At 52.0% G+C, this 20,353-nt stretch overlaps 1 protein-coding gene across 1 annotated transcript in view; it reads right to left on the reverse strand.

Moving 5' to 3' along the window:
• Nucleotides 1–608: 608 nt before the first annotated feature.
• The window catches only part of Padi2 (peptidyl arginine deiminase 2), a 41,511-nt gene continuing 21,766 nt past the window's right edge, over nucleotides 609–20,353 (reverse strand). Inside the window, exons 7-16 of the mRNA XM_085838754.1 lie at nucleotides 16,513–16,691; nucleotides 15,847–15,950; nucleotides 15,379–15,490; nucleotides 13,873–13,980; nucleotides 11,899–12,050; nucleotides 10,740–10,884; nucleotides 8,941–9,034; nucleotides 6,531–6,616; nucleotides 3,828–3,956; nucleotides 609–3,477 (exon numbers count right to left, since the gene is read on the reverse strand). Of these exons, the coding sequence (XP_085694880.1) occupies nucleotides 3,244–3,477; nucleotides 3,828–3,956; nucleotides 6,531–6,616; nucleotides 8,941–9,034; nucleotides 10,740–10,884; nucleotides 11,899–12,050; nucleotides 13,873–13,980; nucleotides 15,379–15,490; nucleotides 15,847–15,950; nucleotides 16,513–16,691 (1,343 nt within the window). The 3' untranslated portion in view covers nucleotides 609–3,243. The remainder of the gene's footprint in view (nucleotides 3,478–3,827; nucleotides 3,957–6,530; nucleotides 6,617–8,940; nucleotides 9,035–10,739; nucleotides 10,885–11,898; nucleotides 12,051–13,872; nucleotides 13,981–15,378; nucleotides 15,491–15,846; nucleotides 15,951–16,512; nucleotides 16,692–20,353) is intronic.

Below are 20,353 nucleotides of genomic sequence, written 5' to 3' on the forward strand. Positions count from 1 at the left end.
CCTAGCTCTGTTCATAATGCAGCAGATACAACCTTCTTTAGATGTTGCCGTAGACTATTGGTGGCTCTCCCCATCAGGGACTAAAGGGGCCAGAGTTAGTGCCCTGCAGGTCAGATGCAGTGGGACCTGTGCTCCATGGGGTTGACTTCCAGGGGTCATCAGCCCTGCAGAGCTCACAGGGGGTACTGGGATGCACTGGCCCCGAGGTTACATCCCTTTCTTGTGTCTCCACTTTCAATGGCCTGTCCCCCCAGTTCCTGGATCGGTTTCTCCTGGAGACACTCGGCTAACAACTCACGGGCTCCCGAATGCTTATCTCACTGTGTGCATCTGGGGAAACTCAGCTTTAAGACATGATTGCTTACTTACTGTGGATATTGGTCATGACCTTGGGTAGAGGCTGTGTGACACACAGTCCTGAGTGTGTGTGTATGTGGGGGGGGGGGGAGATGGGGTGGTGCTGGGTCCTTGAGATGAGTTTGATAAGGATCAAGACCTTATGTTCAGAACAATAGTTGCTTCATGACCACAAGGGCCCCGCATGTGATCTGATTGACTTGTGACTATGTCTCAGAAGCCGCAAAGAATGTCACCCAGAGCCGCATAGCTTCCCGTAGACGGCTTATTTTATTGCTCTTTATTTTGGCTCTTCCCCCAAACACTTCTCAGTCTCCATCTTGGCTTCTTCTCCAGGAAGTTGATACTGCCTGGCTCCCGCCATCTTCCTGCTGTCCCTCCGCCCTTCACAGAGCATTTCAAAACTAACATCGAAACAGGAACTGGTGTAGCCCAGAAGCATCTGGGCCTAAGTTAAAAAAACAAAACAAAACACAGTGGGGGTGGGGAAGAGCAAGGAGTCCACTCAGGGGAGGCAAGGGGGCATCCACACTTGGGGGGTCACACTGGGTGAGTAAGTGAGATGGGGCAGGCAGTGTCTGAGTCCTGGAGTTCCAGAAATTTCTGAGACAACCAACGCCACCAGGGAGAATTGTAGCACACTCTACAAAGCCACGCGGCCTCCATATGGGAGGTACTCACTTCCTCCCACCGCAGATAAAAATAAAAGCAGTAAAGCCACTTTAACCGAACACCGCACACCACAAGCCCCCCACCTCTCCAGATCAGCTCCCTCAGAGCTGTGTTTTCTACTCTGGAGCAGGAGACAGGATTTGGGGCTTTGCCCTCAAGGACAGGGACCACTGTCTCCAGGGACAGAGGATGACAGCTTTGGAGGCTCTGAGGCCTGACCTGGCATGGCTGTTGGCCCAACTGGATGGAGAAGAAGACACAGCCCTAACTCTTGAAGGCTGTGACTGTTGTGCCGTATGCTTATTGGATATACTGGGTAGTGTTCCTAAAGAGCCTACCACTGCAAGGGCAAGTGCGACCACATAGATGTGCGCTTTGTCTGCAGGGGACAAGCGAGTCTACAGTTAGCTTATGTTATCAGAGTCTAAGTCTGTGCCCACTGCTCAGAAGCATACAACCCGTTGATTGCATAGCTGAGGAAATAATCCAAAGTAAAAATCTTGTTCCCCTAAGAATGTAGGTCCGGGGCTGGAGAGATGGCTCAGTGGTTAAGAGCACTGACTGCTCTCCCAGAGGTCCTGAGTTCAATTCCCAGCAACCACATGGTGGCTCACAACCATCTGTAATGGGATCTGATGCCCTCTTCTGGTGTGTCTGAAGACAGCTGCAGTGTACTCATATACATAAAATAAATAAATCTTTAATTAAAAAAAAAGAATGTAGGTCTGTAACCCTTTCTTTGGTTATAAAATGGGGCTGTTTAACCCTTCAAAGTAGAATTAATATTTCCTATCTTCTTGGCCTTAAAGGACCTTCTTTATTTAAAATTTAAAAAAAAATATCATTTATTTTACTTTACTTTACTTTTAAATTTGCTTGAGTGTGTGTATGTGAACCATGTATGTGCAAAAGCCCGTGGAGGTCAGACAAGAGCATTGGACCCCCTGGAACTAGAGTTATAGGTAGTTGTGAGCCACCACCTGGGTGCTGAGAACTGAACCCTGGTACTCTGCAAGAGCAGATAGCGCACCATTGGGCCATCTCTTCAGACCCTAACAAATGTATTTATGTGTATGGGTTTGTACACATGTATGCAGTGCCCTCAGGGGCCAGAACAGGGTACTGGAGCCTCTGGATCTGGGATTATAGACAGTTGCAGGTGTTGGGAACTGCACTTGGGTCCTCTCCAAGAGCAGGAAGCATTTTTTATTGCTGAGCCATCTCTGCAGCTCCTGGGGGCCTTTCTAATGGAAGCCGAGGGGTAAATTTGCCTGTATCTGGATGGGTGGCCTTTGGAAAGCATGCTGGGAAATTCCTCCTCTGGAGCAGCAGCTAGCTGGGAAGGGAGCACTGAGGCTGGAACGTGGCCAGCTTCCTTGGACACTGGGGCCAGCATCCATGAGGAGAGATAGGCTGCTTTTCAGGCGCTCGGGAGGCCTGGATCTGGCTGTGTAGCTGCTGGAGGGCCAATGTCCAAAATAGGAAGAGCAATGGGAAGAGAGGCCCAAGGACTGGCCAGAGAATTGAGGACCAGGCAAGAGAACAGAAATAGCATTGACAGGCAGGAGCATCTTCATATACCAAACTTTAGACCGTGGATGCTAGTCTGAAACTTCCCCTTTCTCCTAAATTTGGGCAGCCCACATCCACAGAAAGTGAAGAATGCTCCTCTGCTAAGACCTATTTCTGGAAGATTCTGTGCTGAATGATTGGACCCTCAGGGAGTGGGGATGCAATGTGTACCAGAATCTGTAAGGAATGAACAGGTGCAGGGAGCCACCAGGAGACCCCGAGGGAGGTGAACTTGAAGTGAGTGTACCATCCAAGCTACGCCAGGACCCTCTCCTGGTCTACCTTGAATGTCAGATGGATGCTGGGAGAGCCAATGACCTCAGATCCTCCCTTCTCCCTTCCCTCATTCTGACCTGGAGTAGAGGCTGAGAATTCCTGGGGACAATCTGACTACATGATTTGTTGATGTCCCCTTTCCCCGGCCAGGGCTCTGCACACTAACCACATGTCCCGCTAGTTTCAGGTGTGGGATGGCTGGGCTTACTGGGGTGGGGGTGGGGCTTCAATGGACACTGAGGTCCTTCTCCAGGGGACAGCAAGGCACATATATCCCCCAATCCCACCTGCTTCTTGTAGGGGAAGGACTTGGGGGGCACAGGAAGGACCCAGAGACCGCAGCGGAGGAGGAAAAGGAAAAGGCAGTCAGGGCACCATGTGCCACCACTTGAAGGCGAAGGGCTTCCTGCGGACATTGGTGCCACAGTGAACCTCTCCCAGGAACTTGTGGTATGCGGAGATGTCGTCGATGAAAGTGCAGGCAAGGCCCAGGGGCTCCAGCAGGCCTCGAACGTGCGTCTCCAGGCAGCACTCCTCCTCCACCTGGGGCCCGAAAGGCTTGGGGATGCCCAGGTCCTTGTCTAGCACGATCATGTTCACCTGGGAGGGGAGCGAGTGTTTAGGGAGCAGCCACTGTTTGCCTGAGGGCGTCAAGTCCTATCTATGTAGGGCATGTTATCAGGGATCCTCCTCTAGAGGTAGGGAAACCCAGGCACAGATTCTGAGCTGTGATAGTTTTTGCCAAGCACTCTCCTGTCTAGAGTAATGGGCCAGGGGACAGACACCTAGTAAGAAAGCAAGGCTAAGCATGTCACCCCTAGCAGGGAATGGAGAGGCTCAGAGAGGGCAAGGGTCAGAGGTGAGGTTACCCAGCAACTCAGCTGGGCCCTTCTGGGGCTGCTTGCACCCTGCTTGGGGTGGCATGAGGGGTTGGGGCTGGAGTATCTCACCATGTTAGGGAAGAAAGCCCTGGCCTGGTGATTTTCATCCATCTTGAAGAGAGCCGGCAGGTCAATAATGTCCTTCTCAGTCAGCGCTAGCTCCCTCTTAAGGATGTCGCGGTTCCAGTCCAGACAGCGCTGGGGGAGGGGGAAAGAGGAAGCGTTGAGGTCCGGGGGGACACACACCTGCTTAGTTGGTATCCCTGTCACCTCTCCAGCATCTCCCCCCAGGGATAAGAAAAAACAAACAAACAAACAATCCATTTCTTTTGTTTTTGAGACAGTCTCTCTTTGTAGCCCTGGCTATCCTAAAACTCTCTCTATAGACCAAGCTGGCCTTGAACTCACAGAGATCCAAAGGTACTAGGCCTAAAGGCAAACGTCACTATGCCTGGCTTAATGGACCATTTTCAAAAAGTGACTTAAGGCACAGCTACAAATGAAGAGAAAACTCTAGACTCCTGCTAGTGCTTGCTAGTCTAGCTACACCCCAAGATCTGTTAGCCTAGCCACCCCTTCCAACTTAAAACTTTGCAGTAGAAAACTGCAGCAGGTGAGCTTGCCTACGACCCACAGATGGGACAGCCATGGTCCTGACAATGGGAAACAGGCCATAAGCCAGAGCCTCAACTCAGCACAGTCTTCACTGAAAACCAGACAAACTTTAAGAGGCAGTGACCCAGGTGACCCTGGAGGATTTTGCTCTCCTGCTCACTCAGCTAAGGAGGACAGCAGGGAGGGGTGGGGCCTTAGTGCCTAAACTCTCCTCCGCTGTCAATCACCGCACCTGCCATTTGGGCTTTGCAAAGCTGTAAGATTTTGATACTAGGCTTCTCCAGAGCTCTTACTTACTACAGTGTGTGTGTGTGTGTGTGTGTGTGTGTCTTTGTTTCTTGCAGGGATCATGGGGGATAGTCGGAGGTCAGCCCCAGTGAGGTGTTGGCTCAGCTTCGGCAGGTCCTGCTTCAGAGAGCGTCTGGGTTGTACCAACTTCTCTGACCTTCAGGTGAGAGCTAACTAGTCGTCCCTTACTATTTCCTCCTACCTCAGTGATTAAGCCTAGGGTGGGATGGGGGATGGGGGACAGAGGGGGATGCGGTTTATAGTGACTCATGACTGAGCAAACTGGTACTGGGAAACTCCCTGACCATGGTCATCAGTTCAGGTTGACCCTCCCAAGACAGAGTGAGATGCAGGGTCCTGTTCAAATACCGCAGGCCATAGAAGAGCTCCGTATTCCAGGGTGCTGTGCGGGTATTTATGTGAGGCTTTGAACCTCCGCAGTCATGAGGGTACCTGTACATACCGACCAACAGAGCTAGCACAGCTGGAGCCCTGATCAGCCTGTGCCTGAAGTCCACACAACCATAGGACTTTGAACAAATTCTGCCCAGCCCTGACCAAGGCCCTGTGTTGAGACTCCTGTCCACTTCCCTCACTTCTGCTGCCTGACTCAGTGGCCCACTGTGACCCACAACCTGACAGCAAGGTCAGGACAGATTCTAGGCAAACAACTCCGGGAGAGAGAAACTTGGGGTTTGCACGCAACCCAAGTTAAGTTGCACCTAACTTCTCCCTCCCCTCTTCTATATAAACCCCAAGAACCCCCTCCCCCTTCCACATACACCCCTTTCTTGCTGTGTCTGCCCCTCCCTGTTTTAAGTAAACAGTCCAGTCTGCTGAGGCCAGCCTCCGGCCTGTTTTCTGCCTCTTGACTCTTCAAACTGACTTAGAAATCTTGCATGCTTAGGAGCCAAGTGGGCATTTACTTTGCACTGGCTCTGCTTTCTCTCTCTCTCTCTCTCCCTCTCTTCTCTCTCTCTCCTTTCTTTCTTTCTTTCTTTCTTTCTTTCTTTCTTTCTTTCTTTCTTTCTTTCTTTCTTTCTTTCTTTCTTCCTTCCTTCCTTCCTTCCTTCCTTCCTTCCTTCCTTCCTTCCTTTTTGTTTGTTTGAGACAGGGTTTCTCTGTATGTTGCTCTGACCGCCCTGGAACTGAAGACCAGGCTGGCCTTAAACTCACAGATCCACCTGCCCCTGGCTTAACCTAGATCATCGTCAAAACGCAATCCAAGGTTTTCTTTCTGTCAAGGCAAGAGCTCTCCCAATGGAGCTACTTCTCCTGGGCGCTGGGTTTAATGCCTGGTGCAACATTTAAGACTCGAAGCCGGGCGTGGTGGCGCACGCCTTTGATCCCAGCACTCAGGAGGCAGAGGCAGGTGGATTTCTGAGTTCGAGGCCAGCCTGGTCTACAAAGTGAGTTCCAGGACAGCCAGGGCTATCAGAGAAACCCTGTCTCGAAAAACCAAAAAAAAAAAAAAAAAAAAAAAAAAAAAAAAAAAACCATTTAAGACTCGAGCAGAATGTCACACTCACATGTAGCCCCTCAGGGTTGTGTGAGCTGCCGAGAAGCTTCAGAGTGAGGGATGGGTTCAGGCCACCGCTATCCAGGCAGCAAGTCTGATGCTTTGGTGTCCTGCTCCGAGCACTTGTCTGATAGAACTCTGGGCCTACAACTACAACTGCTTTCCCATCTCCCCCTGGGCTCGAGGCTCCTTGAGCCCACCGCTGCGCAGAAACACAGCAAGCAGATCCAGCAGGTGCTTGCTGACCTCTCTGGGCCAGAAGCCTCGAGCCCCTGACCTTTCCCATAGAGCCAGCCTCTGCCAATACCTCACACAGTCTGCCATCCCTTCCTGCCCTCCCGCCCAGGTACCTGGAAGTACTGGTTCTCCTGAGTGAGGCTCTCATTGGACAGGATCTTGTTGATGGTGATGCGCTTGCTGCTCATGCCTCCCAGGCCTGTGGGGGTCAGAGGGTGACAGTAAATCTCAGGTGCCTGCCTGGGTGTCCCATCTGAGCTACTTGCTGGCAGTGGAGGTGGTGGTGGGGAATGGGGTGGGAGTGAGGTGGGGGGAGGAGAGGGGGAGAGGGGTGATTTCTTTCTACCCCTCTCCAGATCAACCATGTCTCCTAAGCCGGGAAGGGTGGTGTAGGCACCTTGTGTTCTCTGGCAGGAGGAGAAGACACCTGGGTGCCCCCTTTGAACGTTAGCAGCTGAGCAGGGTTCAAACACCCCTCCTGTGGTACTCAGTGCCGACCCTGGAGAGAGCCTGCCTCTGACTCCAGCTCCACAGCCTGGAGGCTTTAAGTCAGATTAGAGACATCCAAGTGCCTGCAGTCTGTTCTTTGGTTGGAAGCCAGGACCTTGTATACACTAGATAAGCAATCTTTTTTTTTTTTTTTTTTTTTTGGTTTTTCGAGACAGGGTTTCTCTGTATAGCCCTGGCTGTCCTGGAACTCACTTTGTAGACCAGGCTGGCCTCGAACTCAGAAATCCACCTGCCTCTGCCTCCCGAGTGCTGGGATTAAAGGCGTGCGCCACCACGCCCGGCTTAAGCAATTTTTTAAATGCTTAATGTGGATTAATGTAGCCGTGCTCCCCAGACAGTCTTCCCCGTGTTCCTGTGAGGTAGCTGCTACTGTTAAAGGTGAAGAAGCTGAGTTTCCCACAGCAAGTGGCCACACAGGCAGCCCGACCACAAGGCTGTGAGCCTTGTATATTTGATCAATATTTTTTTTCCCTTTAGTTTTTTTTTTTTTTTTTTCTGATAGAGTCTCTCTGTAGTATGGATTGGTTTTGAACCTACAACCTTCAGCCTCTGCCTCCCGAGTGCTAAGAGTGTTATATTTTATTTTTGCTTGACCTAGGAATAGCCTGTCAGCTCTCTGCATGGCCCAGACTTGTAGCGTCATAGCACCAAAGAGGCCAGGGCTGTGGGACCCTGCCCCTGTGCTGCCACCACGCCACAGTCCTCCCTGTGACTCTATGGCATGAATACTTCTAACCATGGTGTGTGGGGGCAGCATTTGAGGCAAGCTTATGATAGAAAGGAAACTTCTAGAAAGCCAAGCCTTACACCTGCCAATGCAGAAAAAAAAAACTTGCCACCAGGAGGCTAGAACAGGATAGCAGTGTTATCTATCTGTCTGTCCATCCATCTATCCATCCATCCATCTATCTATGTCGTTTTAGTTTTTATAACAGTCCTGGCTGTCCTGGAGCTCACTCTGTAGACCAGGCTGGCCTCGAACTCAGAGATCCACCTGCCTCTGCCTCCCGAGTGCTGTGATTAAAGGCGTGCACCACCACTGCCCGGCTAGGATGGCAGTCTTACATGGATCTGTCCTGGACACCGGCAGCACTCCATTCCCACTCCTTGGACACAGGACAATAGCATAAGCATTACCCAGTGACTATGAGTGTCAGGATACTAAACTACCATGTGGCAGGAAGAAATTTAAGAAGAAAAAATGACGGATTGGACAGAGAAGGTAGCGATTATTAACAACAATGTAATCTATTGGATGGTAAGACACAATGACCGATACATTGTGTCTATTTTACCACAGCAAGAGTGCAGATCTGCTGTGGCATCTCTCACCATGCCACCTGGCAGGGTGTCCCTCAGCAGAGTCTCTTTCTCATGATTAATTCAGGTGCAGAGCTCATCCCTGGGTCTGCCCCACTTAGGAGGGAGACAGAGCCTCACTCCAGACCGGGCAGGGTAGGCGGGATGTCAGCTGAAACCACTTCCCTTCCTGGGCCTCCAGCATCGACGCTGTTTCTCTCCCCCCTTTACTGTTCGGGGGTGGATGGGGTATGGCAGAAGGAGATGTGGCTTAGTAGAAGAGTGCATGGCCATCTCAGAAGGTCCTGGCTTCCATCCCACTGTCTTGAAAACCCAAGCTTCTGGGCTCAGATCATGTGGCAGTCATGTGGGTCCTTCGGTCCCTCTCTAGGTCTGGTGCTCTTTCAGATATCAGTTCTGAAGATACACTTTGCCCTTCTCTATTTTGAGACAGGGTCACATGACCCTGGAGTTAGGACCCTTCTGCCTCCATCTGTGAGTGCTAGGACCGCAGGCAGGCACCATCACACTTGGGTTCTGCAGTGCTGGGGATCGAACCCAGGATTTGGTGCATGCTAGGCAAGTGCTCTATCAACTCTGCATCGCCAGGCAGGCGTGACCTTTGGTTTGGGTTTGGTGGTGCAGCTGGGTGCTCTGGGACAAGGCCCTCTTGAGCTCTGTGGGGCTTCCTGCCAAGGGCTTCTGCTCACTCACCCTTGAACATAACAGCCTCCCCGTGGCCTGCCTTCTGCTTTTCTCGGAAGAGCTGGTAGCAGGCGGAGGTGCTGGCCATGAGCAGCCGAAATTCCTGCAAGAGATGCCACCATGGGTGGCACATTGTCAGGGGAGGCGCTGGGGGATGGGGAGGTAGCCAGAATGCCAGAGGGACCTGAGTCGTGGCTGTCCAGTACTTGGTGCCTTTCATGCTGAGAGTCACTGGCTTCCTAGGAAGTCTGTCTGTCTTAGGACTGACTGACTGTGTCTCTTCTTGTAGCCTGGGCAACATCATCAGATCCAAAGTACAGGCCCCAAAGTGGCCTGGGATGGTGGCAGGGAAGGGGTTCTCCAAAGGGATGGGCAGTTTGCAGAGTTTCTGAGATACACAGAGGCGCCCAGTCCTTTCATTCCAAAAAGGACATTCTGCCCCGGAGCCTTCAGCCTTTTCCTGGACCGTTGTAACTGATCAGCCATTATCTGGGTGTGACTGCTGAGCATATGAATAGCCAGTCCAAACTGAGGTGGGCTGTAAGAGTCGAAGAAGAAGACCTGGCTTGAAAAAATAAGTGTGTGTGTGTGTGTGTGTGTGTGTGTATGTGTGTACGCTGGAGAGATGGCTCAGAGGTTAAGAGCCAGCCTAGACTGCTCTTCCAGAGGTCCTGAGTTCAATTCCCAGCAACCACCTGGTATTTCACAACCATCTATAATGGAATCTGACGCCCTTTTCTGGTGTGTCTGAAGACAGCTACAGTGTACTCATCATATATATGAAATAAATAAATTAAAAAAGGAAAAAAGAATAGAAACTAATAATTTTTACATGGGGGCTGGCATGGCTGGCAATGTGCTTACTGCACAAGTGTGAGGGCCTGAATTTATCTGGGTCCCCAGCACTCACTCTGGGGGGAAAAAAAGCCAGGTACTATAGTGTAATCTCATCAGGAATGGAAACTGCAGAGGTTTGAATAAGAACGTCCCCCACAGGCTCCTAGATTTGAATGCCAGGGAGAGGAACTCTTTGATAGGATTAGAAGGACAAAGGGGTGTGGCCTGGTTGAAGGAAGTGTGTCACTAGGGTGGGGGAGGGTGTGCTTTGACATTTCAAAAGCCCTCCCCAGGACCAGGCCTTTGCATAGGCTCTCTTGTGCTCTCTTGCGCTCTCTGCGCGCGCTCTCTCCCCCCCCCCCCATCCCCTGCCTCTGGTTGCACACCAGGATGTTGCTCTTAGATATCCCTCCAGTACCCTGTGTGCTGCCATGCTCCCCACCATGATGATAACGAACTAAACCTATGAACCACTAAGCCAGCCGCAAGTAGATGTTTCCTTATTTCATAAAGATTGGCCTTGGTCCTGGTGTCTCTTCACCACAGTAGAAGAGTGACTAAGGTTGGGGGAGGGGGAGCGGGAGCAGAAGAAGTGGCTCCCTGGAGTTATTGGCCAGCTGGCAGCCTAGTCAACTGCTGAGCTCCAGGATTAGTGAGAGAGACACACACACCTACAGGAATGTGTACGTGCAACACAAAATAACATATTTTTCATACTGCTTACACATGGAATTATTGATCTCTTGAATTTGTGGGTTTAAAATTGCCTGCCATAGGCACAACATACGAAACCAACTTCAGCTACTCCCTCCATTCAGCTACTCCCTCCATTCAGCTACTCGCTCCATTCAACTACTCTCTCCATTCAGCTGCTCTCTCCTCGCTCTAGACCCCACCCTCTGCGGCCAAGTCTGGGCAGGGCACGGATTCTTGGCTACGCAGTTCACTCTAGTCGAGGGCCATCAGCTCACCTTTTTGCCTGGGATGGGGATGAAAGTCATAAACTCATCAACGTGGCCTACAGTCAGCCAGTCGGAGTAGAGTTCCACGGGCGCCTGCACCTGCTGGGCCTGCAGGAAGTCGCGTACCACCTTGGTCATCCTCCTGCCTCCAGACCTAGGGTAGAGTTGGAGAAGAGTCTTTTAGCAGATTATTCTTATGCCTCTGTGCCAGAGCACCCCCCAGGATGAGACATTCAGCATCTGGAACCCAGGCCAGATCTGGCTGTGCCAGCAAGGGCATAGTAGGAGCCCGAGCTGCAGACGTGAGACCCTGGGGCAAGCAGAAGATGTGAGAGCCCAGGGCTAGAAGACAGTACGGCCAATGTGGAAGGCTTAGAGCTCAGTCAGCCTTTGACCCAGGAATTTGACAGCAAGCCGCTATAGCCAGCTTCCATGCTTAACATGGGACTGAGTATCTGAGACTTCCATTATCTTGGAGGCGGGACAAGCGCTCACTTGGCACTCCACTGAGGCACAGGAAGTAGCAGCTGAGTGCATGTGACCATGGAGTTGGGGGAGGGTGGGCTAATGGTCATTACCCAGGTACCGCAAATAAAAGAACATTCCATGTGGGTCAGAGGGACTTGATACTCAAATCTTGGGTGACCTCAGGTTCCAGGCAACTCTTGTGCAGTGGGGAGCCAGGCTGCTCGCTCTCTCCCAGCAATGTTTGGATTAAAGTAGACTCTGCCTTTTCATTGGCTGGGCTGAGAGTACAGTTATTGTGGGCAGCCAAAGTTAGCCAGGGACACACGCCTGTGAGCCAGGGCCATGCCTTGTCTCTTCTTTTTCATGTACAGGCGCCCCTGCCCTTTCTCCTCTGCCAGCGAACCTTCGCTACCGTCTCATACCCCTTCCCCACGCGGCTTACATCTCACCACACACCCTCCCATTTGCGGAAGAGGATTACTGGGTCATACAGACTGGGTATACAAATTTTACTTTATACCGAGATGTAAAAGCTAACTTGGCTTTCTTTCCATGGTTGTCTATAGATTTACAGGCCATTGCAGATGGAGCTATTTCTCCCTTAGATTCACTCCAGGTACCCCCCAACCCCCAGACAGTCATGCTCCTATGCCTGCCCCATGCCCCGCCCCACCCCCAGACACACCCCGGGCTATCTTACAGGGGGAAACTGCTTCCGATGAGGATCCGGCCAAGCGGGTACGCCTTGCCATTCACGGTCACTGGAGGGCTGACCTCCAGATTCCCGAAGGAGTCGAGGCTGGTGACAGTCTCAAAGAGGGGCTCCCGGGTCACATAGCCGAAATCTGGGCCCTGGGGGGAGAGAGAGAGGGCACACATCTGCCTTTAGTCCCCAACAGCCAGGAGCCCTCTTCCTCAGCAGTCATTCGCAGGGGACAAGCCCGATGTCACCTGCAGTCTGGCACCCTGGAGTCTCAGCCTCAAGGATGGCTGTGACCCGAGGCTGCTCATTGCTGTCAGGGAGTCTGTGAGAGTGCTGACAGAATAAGTGTGGGGGTGACATATGTGCACCCCGTCTCTGCCTGGGCACGGGTCCATAGGTACAGCCATCCTCTTTGATGTCAAGATCTGGCCTCATAGGTTCTGTTGATCTTACTGGGCCATCTCAGAATTTCTCTAAACCTCAGTTCCAGTTCTGTGAGAGAGGAGTGTGTGTGTGTGTGAGTCTGTGTGTGTGTTGTGTATGTCTCTGTGTGTGTGTGTTGTGTGTGTGTATGTGTGTGTGTGTGTGTATGCATACATATATACATGTATATGTATATACACACACACATATTCTTTTTTGACAAAAATGTAGGGATGTTGTTTGTTTGTTTGTTTTTTTAACTAGAGCAGGGAGTAACTAACTTGCCTGACCTAAAAAACCCAAGCCAACCCACAAGAGAACTTCGTGTGGCAGACAGATGTGGCCTATGCCGCCTTAGCTAAGAGGCTCAAGGGACAGGCACGCCTGGGGAGGTACATGGTAGCAGCTTAGCACGTTCTTGTCTGGGGCCCCTCTTTGGCCATGTGTGAGCTGGCCACAGGTGGCAGCTGGGGCTTTACAGCATCACACAGGCCAGCAGGCACGCACCATAAAGCCGGGTCTGGCCTGGCCTCTGGGAACAATGCAGGCTGGGCCTGGGACACCGGGCCAACCTGGAGGACGTGAAGGCCCGGGGAAGAGAATGGACAAGGCTGTGAGTTCGATTGCCATTCCTGCTGCCTGGGGTAGCCCTCGGGTGGTTGATTTGATGGCCCTCTCCTCCATATCAGGGAAAATGGACAGCCCCACATGGAGGGCCGTGGAGGACAGCTTCCAGGCTGGGGCGGTGAAACCAGACCATGATAGCCACTGATCAGGCCCAGATTTGATGGCTCTGGCATGCCTTTGATGGAGTAATGATCTGGGGTGACATTTTCCTGTTTTACAGATGCATATTCTGAGGCTATGAAGTCTGCCTGAGGTCCCCTTTCTGATATGGGGGTGCTGTTCAATACATGTCCCTCAGTCATCCCAGAGCAGGGCTCACACACTGCTTCCTCCACATCTCTCACCTCTGAATGGCCTAGCAGCTATAGTAGAGTTTGTCCCTCATGTGACCGTGGGAAAGCCAGATCTGTAGCTGTCTCTATAACATGCTCCACACGGGTTTCCAGCTCAGAGTGAAGGGTGGGGATGTAGAGAGACTTATTTCACTCTTCCACGTGGCTTGAGGCCACAATGTGGAAGTGATAATGGCCTCCCAGGACGGTGAGGAGTCGAGCTGCCTTAATAAACCCCACAACACAGAGATTCACATCACAAAGTCCCAATAAACACTGACTTCGGCAGACTTCTGTCTTGCCTCTTTGAAACTTACTTAGCTACAAGTTGGAGGGTTGGGGCAGCAGCAGGAGTCAAGACCTCTGGACCTGGGCTTTGCTCTGCCTCCCACAGTTCTTATTTCCCACAAGGTAACTCTCCCAGTTTAGAAAATACATCCGACCTCAGGGCCCACTGGACCCATCTTGCAGATGAGAAAACAGAGGCCCTGAGTGGGAGACTAGTTATCTTGGGATGCTCCCCATCTCGTGACTATGCTGCCCTCTAAGAGTCCCCAGTGTCTTCCCCCAGGTGGCCTCAGCATCTTACCAGGAGTTGCTTAATGGGGAAGTCCTTCAGGTTTCCATCTCGAGGGGAGTCCAGCACTACTGGGAAGCCTTTGTGGGGTGCCTCAATGTAGCCAAACTCAATTTCATCCTATGGGGGAGAATAGGGAGAGCTGTCAGCTGTGGCAGCACCCAGGGGTGTCTGGGACATGATAGATAGGGATTTAATCTCAGATCTCAGGAAGTAGAAGCAGGAGGTTAGAGGCCAGCCTTGGCTACATATTGAGACCCTGGTTAAAAAACAAACAAACAAACAAACAAACAAACAAAAAAACCCACAGCCCAAAACAAAACAAGGAACTGGGGATGTAACCCAGGTGGTAGAGTTGGCTAACACAAACATGAAGTCCTGGGTTCAAGTCCCAATACTGCATACACGGAGCATGGTGGCACATGCCTGTGGAATCCTTGGCACTTGGGGGAATGAGCACAGGAGGACCAAAAGTTTAAGGCCATTCCCTCTTACACAGTGAGTTCAAGGCCAGCCTGGGGGTGTGGAAGACCTTATGACAGAACCAAAAAAAAACCAAAATAAAAAGCACAAATAAACTAGGCATGACAGTGTACACCTGTAATCTCATCACTGAGAGGCCAGAAGCTTAGGAGTATAAGGCCAGCCTGAGCTATACAACGTGAGAGTCTGGCTCAAAGCTCAAAGCAAACAGAGGGAGATGGCAGGCAAAGGAGCTTCCTGCCAAGGCTGGGGACCTGAGTTTGGTTCCCTGGACTCGTACATACAGAAGGAGAGAACCAACCGCTCCAAGCTGTCCTCTGACCTCCTCCATGTGTGGCTTCTGGTGCATGGACCACCCCCCAGTAATCAATGTAAGATTTAACACAGAAGTAACACAGGTGAGCCTGGCGCAGGAAGGATGTGTCTCATCCCCAGCCTGCCTCGGGTGCCCAGCTTGCCTCCCGGTGAGCAACTGACGTCAGAGCATCTCAACAGACGGCCTCTGCCTGCCGCAAGATCACACAATTATCTCTTGGAGACAACGACCTTATTATTATTGTTGTTGTTGTTGTTGTTGTTACTGTTGTTCTATTTTCCGATACAGGGTCTCTCTGTGTAGCCCTGACTGTCCTGGAACTCACTCAGTAGACCAGGCTGGCCTTCAACTTAGAGATTCACCAACCTCTGCCTCCCAAGTACTGGGTAGTATAAGCTACCACCGCCTGCTTCATTTTAAAAACATAAATAGCCATATCCTAAATATAGTTCCTTCAAAGGACTGACTCAAGCATATTCTGTGTCTTTGTCACAGACTGGGCTTTTTCTTTGTAACCGCCACAGAATACTCCCCGTCACAGGTGACTCCCCGTGGATGCATAGAGATGGTTTCAGTGTAGCCTGCTGCTGAAAGCCACACTTGCTCTCTCGGATCTCTGTGCTCTTGAGCAAACAAAGGGATCCACAGGTGTGGGCAGCAGCTAGGTACCAGGGGGTTCACAGCAAGCCCCTTCTGGCCCGGAGCCCTGAGCCCCTCACCTGGATCCAGCGGTCACCGCGGTTCATGTACTGGAAACAAACTTTCAGTTCGCAGTTGGTTTTCTCCACCAAGTTCTTCACCTCTTTCAGGAACAGGTAATTGTCCTTCATGCTGGGGGAGGGGGTGTGGCATCAGGAAAGAGGCCAGGAGGAAGCATGGGGGGGGGGGTGGTGAGCGCCACCCATTTTGGGTGGTCAGAGCTGCTAGCACTCTCAACTGAGGTGTGGTGAGGGCCCGCCTGTTTCCACAGCTACTTTGTAAAGGTCACTGGGACCTCGGGCCACATAACCCCACCCACTTAGGCAGCTTTTGTCAAGGTAAGATTTATGTGCATTTCAGAGACTCTGAGGCACAGAGAGGCCACCGGGTCACATAGCCGCTAAGTGGCAGAGACGGGAGTTGGATTTAGGTGAGTCTGACCCCAGCTCTTGGCCACCCTGCCTGTGTGGGGTACGCCTGGCCCTTACCAGCACACGAACACTGACACAGGAGGCAGGATGTTGGGGGTCATAATCCAGGGTGCAATCCGGAACATCACAGTGTCTGTGAAGATGGGGGTCAACGGGATGCCCTGGGCGTGGGAGAGAAGAGGGACACCACAGAGTCACACTGGGTGCATGCGCGAGTTCCCTGACTCCTTCTTAGTAGGCGAGACTGAAGGACACATTTACTGAGTGCTTGCTGTGCTCTGGGATTGTGCCCAGGATTGTCAGTATATGCACGTGTGGGTTTGTGTTAGTGCATGTTTATGTAGATGTGTGTGCAAGTGCCCATGATGGCCAGAAGAGGGCTTCAGATCCCCTGAGGCTAGAGTTACATGCAGATGTGAGGTGCCCATCAGGTCTGGGCTGGGCGGATGAACTCTGCTCTCCCAGAAGAGCAGCAAGCGCTCTTAACTGCCGAGCCGCCTTTCTGGCTCCATACACCACGGGTCTCTGCGTGTACCAATAAATTCCCAGGGGATTGATGTCCCCATCCTTCCTTTTCATATAGGGAAACTAAGTCACAGAACTGTAAAGTCACATGGTTAGGCTTCGTTAGATCCCATTTTCACCCCAACTTGCCCTGTCCAAAGTTCCCAGGTCTGAGCCAGGGACATACTTGACTGCGCATGGGAGGCCTGTGGCTCTCACCTCGGCCATATACTCCAGCAGACTGACGTGGATAGAAACCAGGCCTGAGAAACTCTCATCGGGGAAACAGAGGCCTTCCACGAAGAACAGCAACTCCGCAGAACCGCCGGTGTACTTGACCACGTGGTAGAGCTTCTGCCGGCCCAGGATGTGGATATAGCGCTGGCCAAAGAACGGGTCTGTGGGGGAGGGCGGCAGTGGACCCACGTTAGGACCCTCTCCCATCAGGAGACGGTAGGGAGCTCTTTGATGGGGGAAAGGGACAGAGTGACTTGTCCTTTAGACACAGAGAGAGAAAACACCACAGGATGCTGCAGACGGGTCAACGCCGCCGTGGTCTCAGCACGCTGTGTGCCTGCTGGCTTCCGGCTTCCCCATCTGGAAAATGGGCTGCTTTGGGAATGGCTCATAGGAAAGGAGAACAGACGAGAACGGGATGGCTAGCATAGCACAGGAAGGTGTTATTCCCATTTTACAGAGGAGGAAATAGACCCAGAAAGCAGAAATGGCTGGGCGGGGCCTCCACATCTAATTCCAAATGCCGAGTTTCTGTTCTCTTCTTATGACTTTAACACAGGCATGCCTTTGGTTTGAGACATTCTTCTCTGTATCATGGAAGCCATGCTGTGTGGCTCTCTGGTGGGGAGGAAGGCATTCAACCCTGCCCTGTCAAACTCCTAGCTCTTTACAGTGCTGGTCCCTCTGCCTGGAAAACTCGTGTTCATAATCCTCTCAAGGAGTCCTTTGTGCATCCCCAGAGAGCAAGCCAGGGTCTGTGTGGACCTTTCCCCATGGCATCCTGTGCAAATGTTTGTGAGAGACAGCCCCGCCTGCCAGGCCATCTGCCTGTCTGGTACATGATCGAATTTAATAAATGTCCATTGGATGGAGTAATGACTCCCATCACCCCCTGCGGGAGAGGCCCCACAGGGGATTTCAGGGCTGGTCCCATGAATTGAATTACTTTGGCCAGCATGAGCAAGGATCTCTGTGTCTAAGGGTGGTCCTCCGCCCATGGTGAAGATAGCAGATGTGGGAAGTATCTAACGGCAGCATGGGGTGGCGATCTTATCTGTTACACAGGGTGGGGAAGGGCAGGGGAGACTTCTGAGCAGAGAGAAGTGGCTTGGAGACACCTCCGTGAGTCAGCAGGGTGCCTGCGAGGATGTGGAGGGAGGAGGTACTTGCATTGGCAAAGGCCTGGAGCTAGGGCCCTACAGAGTTCCTGAAGCAGCTTCTTTACGCCCTGCAAACCTGAAAGGGCAGATGAGGTTCAGCTTAGCGCTTTCAGCAAGGATGGCACAGGTTAATGCCCAGCTGCCTAAGGGTTAGAACAGGGACCAGGACTATGCCCAAGACACACGGCTAAAAACTATCAAGAATGATGTTGCCCGGAACACAGGCTTGCGAGAGCACCTCCCTCAGTACAGTGTGCTGACCTGGAGCCTGATTCTGAGTGACACATGAACAGGTGACCTGATTCACTTCCCAAGTCAGAGGGACTTCCAGGTCAGACATCATTTGCAAGCTACAAACCTGGCATTTAAATTCTTCTCTCAAACAGGTCACTCAATTGCTAACTGAGGGACAGCAGTCCCTGTGTTACAGGGTCATTACAGATGCTACAGTATTGATGTCTTCAGCAACCTTGGGAACCTGGGTAACCATGGGTTACCCAGCTGGGACCTAAGGGGACTGGGAGGGAGGGTGTGGTGATGTTGCCCCTTCCTGTGTAACTCAGTGCTTTGCTATCCAATGTCTTTCAGATGGAAGTTAAGGCACAGAAGTAGCATTTTGGCCTCCCAGGGGCAGGGTTGAGCACTGAGATGCCAAGTATCCTTCCACGGCTCAGCACGGAAAGTGATAGCCTTCTCACCCATAAGGCCGGCAGGTGCCCTAGGGTCCCGTCTCTGCTCAGATCCAGTCGGATGTGTATTATGGTGACTCCTTCCTACCCGCAACATCCGCCATGACCCAGGCTGCACTTCAGCTGTGTTCAGGGGAGAGATGTCAAACATGGAAGCCACCCTGATCTTGCAGAAGCTGAAGTTATCAAGTTTCTCCCTAGGCTCTCATAGGGCCTGGGACAAGAGGAGCCATAGCCGAGGGAGGTGGGTCTGGTGGAAGGATTTGTTCTGCCTAGTGGCTGGCAGCTGGTGGCTTTCTCCTCCCTATGTAGACTATGCCCTGTGACTCACAATGCATCTTCTATTTGGGGCTGCTTTCTGGCAGTTTGTGCCAACACCAGGCAGATTGAATCTCAGGCCGGAACAACACAGCCCTTGTTTTAAAGAGGCTCCATCGATGGTCAGAGTCCCCAAATTGGTGCAGAGCCTGCCACCCCCGACGTGGCTGCCTGTCCTTGCAGGCACCAACAATGCACTCCTATTGAGTGGCCTCAGCCTTGCACTGGACCTGCCAGCCACCCCCTGTCCTCTCCTGAGCTTTGGTCATCTGCCCTGGCTGGCCAGCACGTGGTCTGACTTGCCACAACCTTTCAGTGACAAGGTTTAGTATGACCGTCCGTCTCAACTTGCTTGCGATAGATGGCACGACAGGCATCCAGTGCTAAAACGCAGGGAGGTCCTGGACAAATGGGGACAAGTTAATTACTATGTCCTTGTGGGAGAAGGTAAGTCCCCAACTTCTGGGGAGACCCGAGATTAGAGGATAAAGTCTCTAGGTCCTCCAAGGACCACTGGCAATTTCTGTCCTAATAATCACCAGTTTGTATAATTCCAGCTATTGCTTGATAGCTATGGTTTTACAGAGAGCTTCTCATAGGCCAGTTGTTTCTCAGAGCATGAGAGTGGGGCCCCATGCAGCCCATGACACACTACAGAGAAGGCCCTCGGGTATCCCAGAGCCCAGCTCCTGACCTTGTGGGGAACTGGACTGTCTCTCCTGGGACACAGGTTGTGACACTGAAGTAACACATGTGTGACAGATGACATACAGGGTAGTCAGAATTGGACAAAATCCCCCATATGCTTCCATGGAAGAAAAGATATTAAAATCCATTGTCCACGGTGACTCAAGAGTATTCCCTTGGTTGACTGTCTATTTGATACAATGTAGTCTCACTTGGGAAGGAAAGTCCCCCGAGGAACCATCTAGATTAGGTTGGCCTGTGAACAATTTTCTTAATTGGGGTAACCTAGGTGTGTTAATGTGGGTGGTACCATTTGATGGGCTGGACCCTGGACAGAACGAAGAGAGGCGAGAGCTGAGCTGACGCTGTGCCTTTCCTGCTGTGATGGACTGTAACCTGAAACCTTGAGATGGCATAAACCGTTTTTTCTTCTAAATTGTTTTTGCCAGAGTATTTTATCACAGGAGCAGCAACTAAGACACCTGGAGTCCACATCTAGAAACTGACTATGGGGGGTGGGGGCGGGGCCGGGGTCGGGGTGGGGGTGGGGGTTGGGGTGGGGCGGGGGCGGGGCAACCCAGCAACCACCCTCCCTGTGAGATGGTGGCCCAGCTAAAACATCCAGGGGACATTCTCCATGTGCTCACAGCGGGGGACCCTTTCTTGCCAGCTCAGGACCCATCTCAAATGGCAAGTGAAGGGGAGAGGTGCGAGCGAGCGGAGCCAGCCCCGAGAGTTCTCCAGTTAGCAAAGCGAAGAACCATCTGGAGAATGCAGGGATGTCACTATTAGCCACAGGTCAATGCCAAGGCTGAGGCAAAGCCCAGACTGGGTCCCCCTGGTCCCCCTCTGCTGCATGGCAACTCTGGCCTGGACCATGTAAACACTAGCGTCTCAGCTCCCTGGGGCAGCGGAGCCAGCCTGACTAGGGACATTCCAAGCAGCGATCAGAGCCCAGGGTGGACTTCT

The sequence above is a fragment of the Mus caroli genome, unplaced genomic scaffold, assembly GCF_978045245.1.
Source record: "Mus caroli unplaced genomic scaffold, Mus_caroli_1 scaffold_6, whole genome shotgun sequence".
Lineage (NCBI taxonomy): Eukaryota > Metazoa > Chordata > Mammalia > Rodentia > Muridae > Mus > Mus caroli.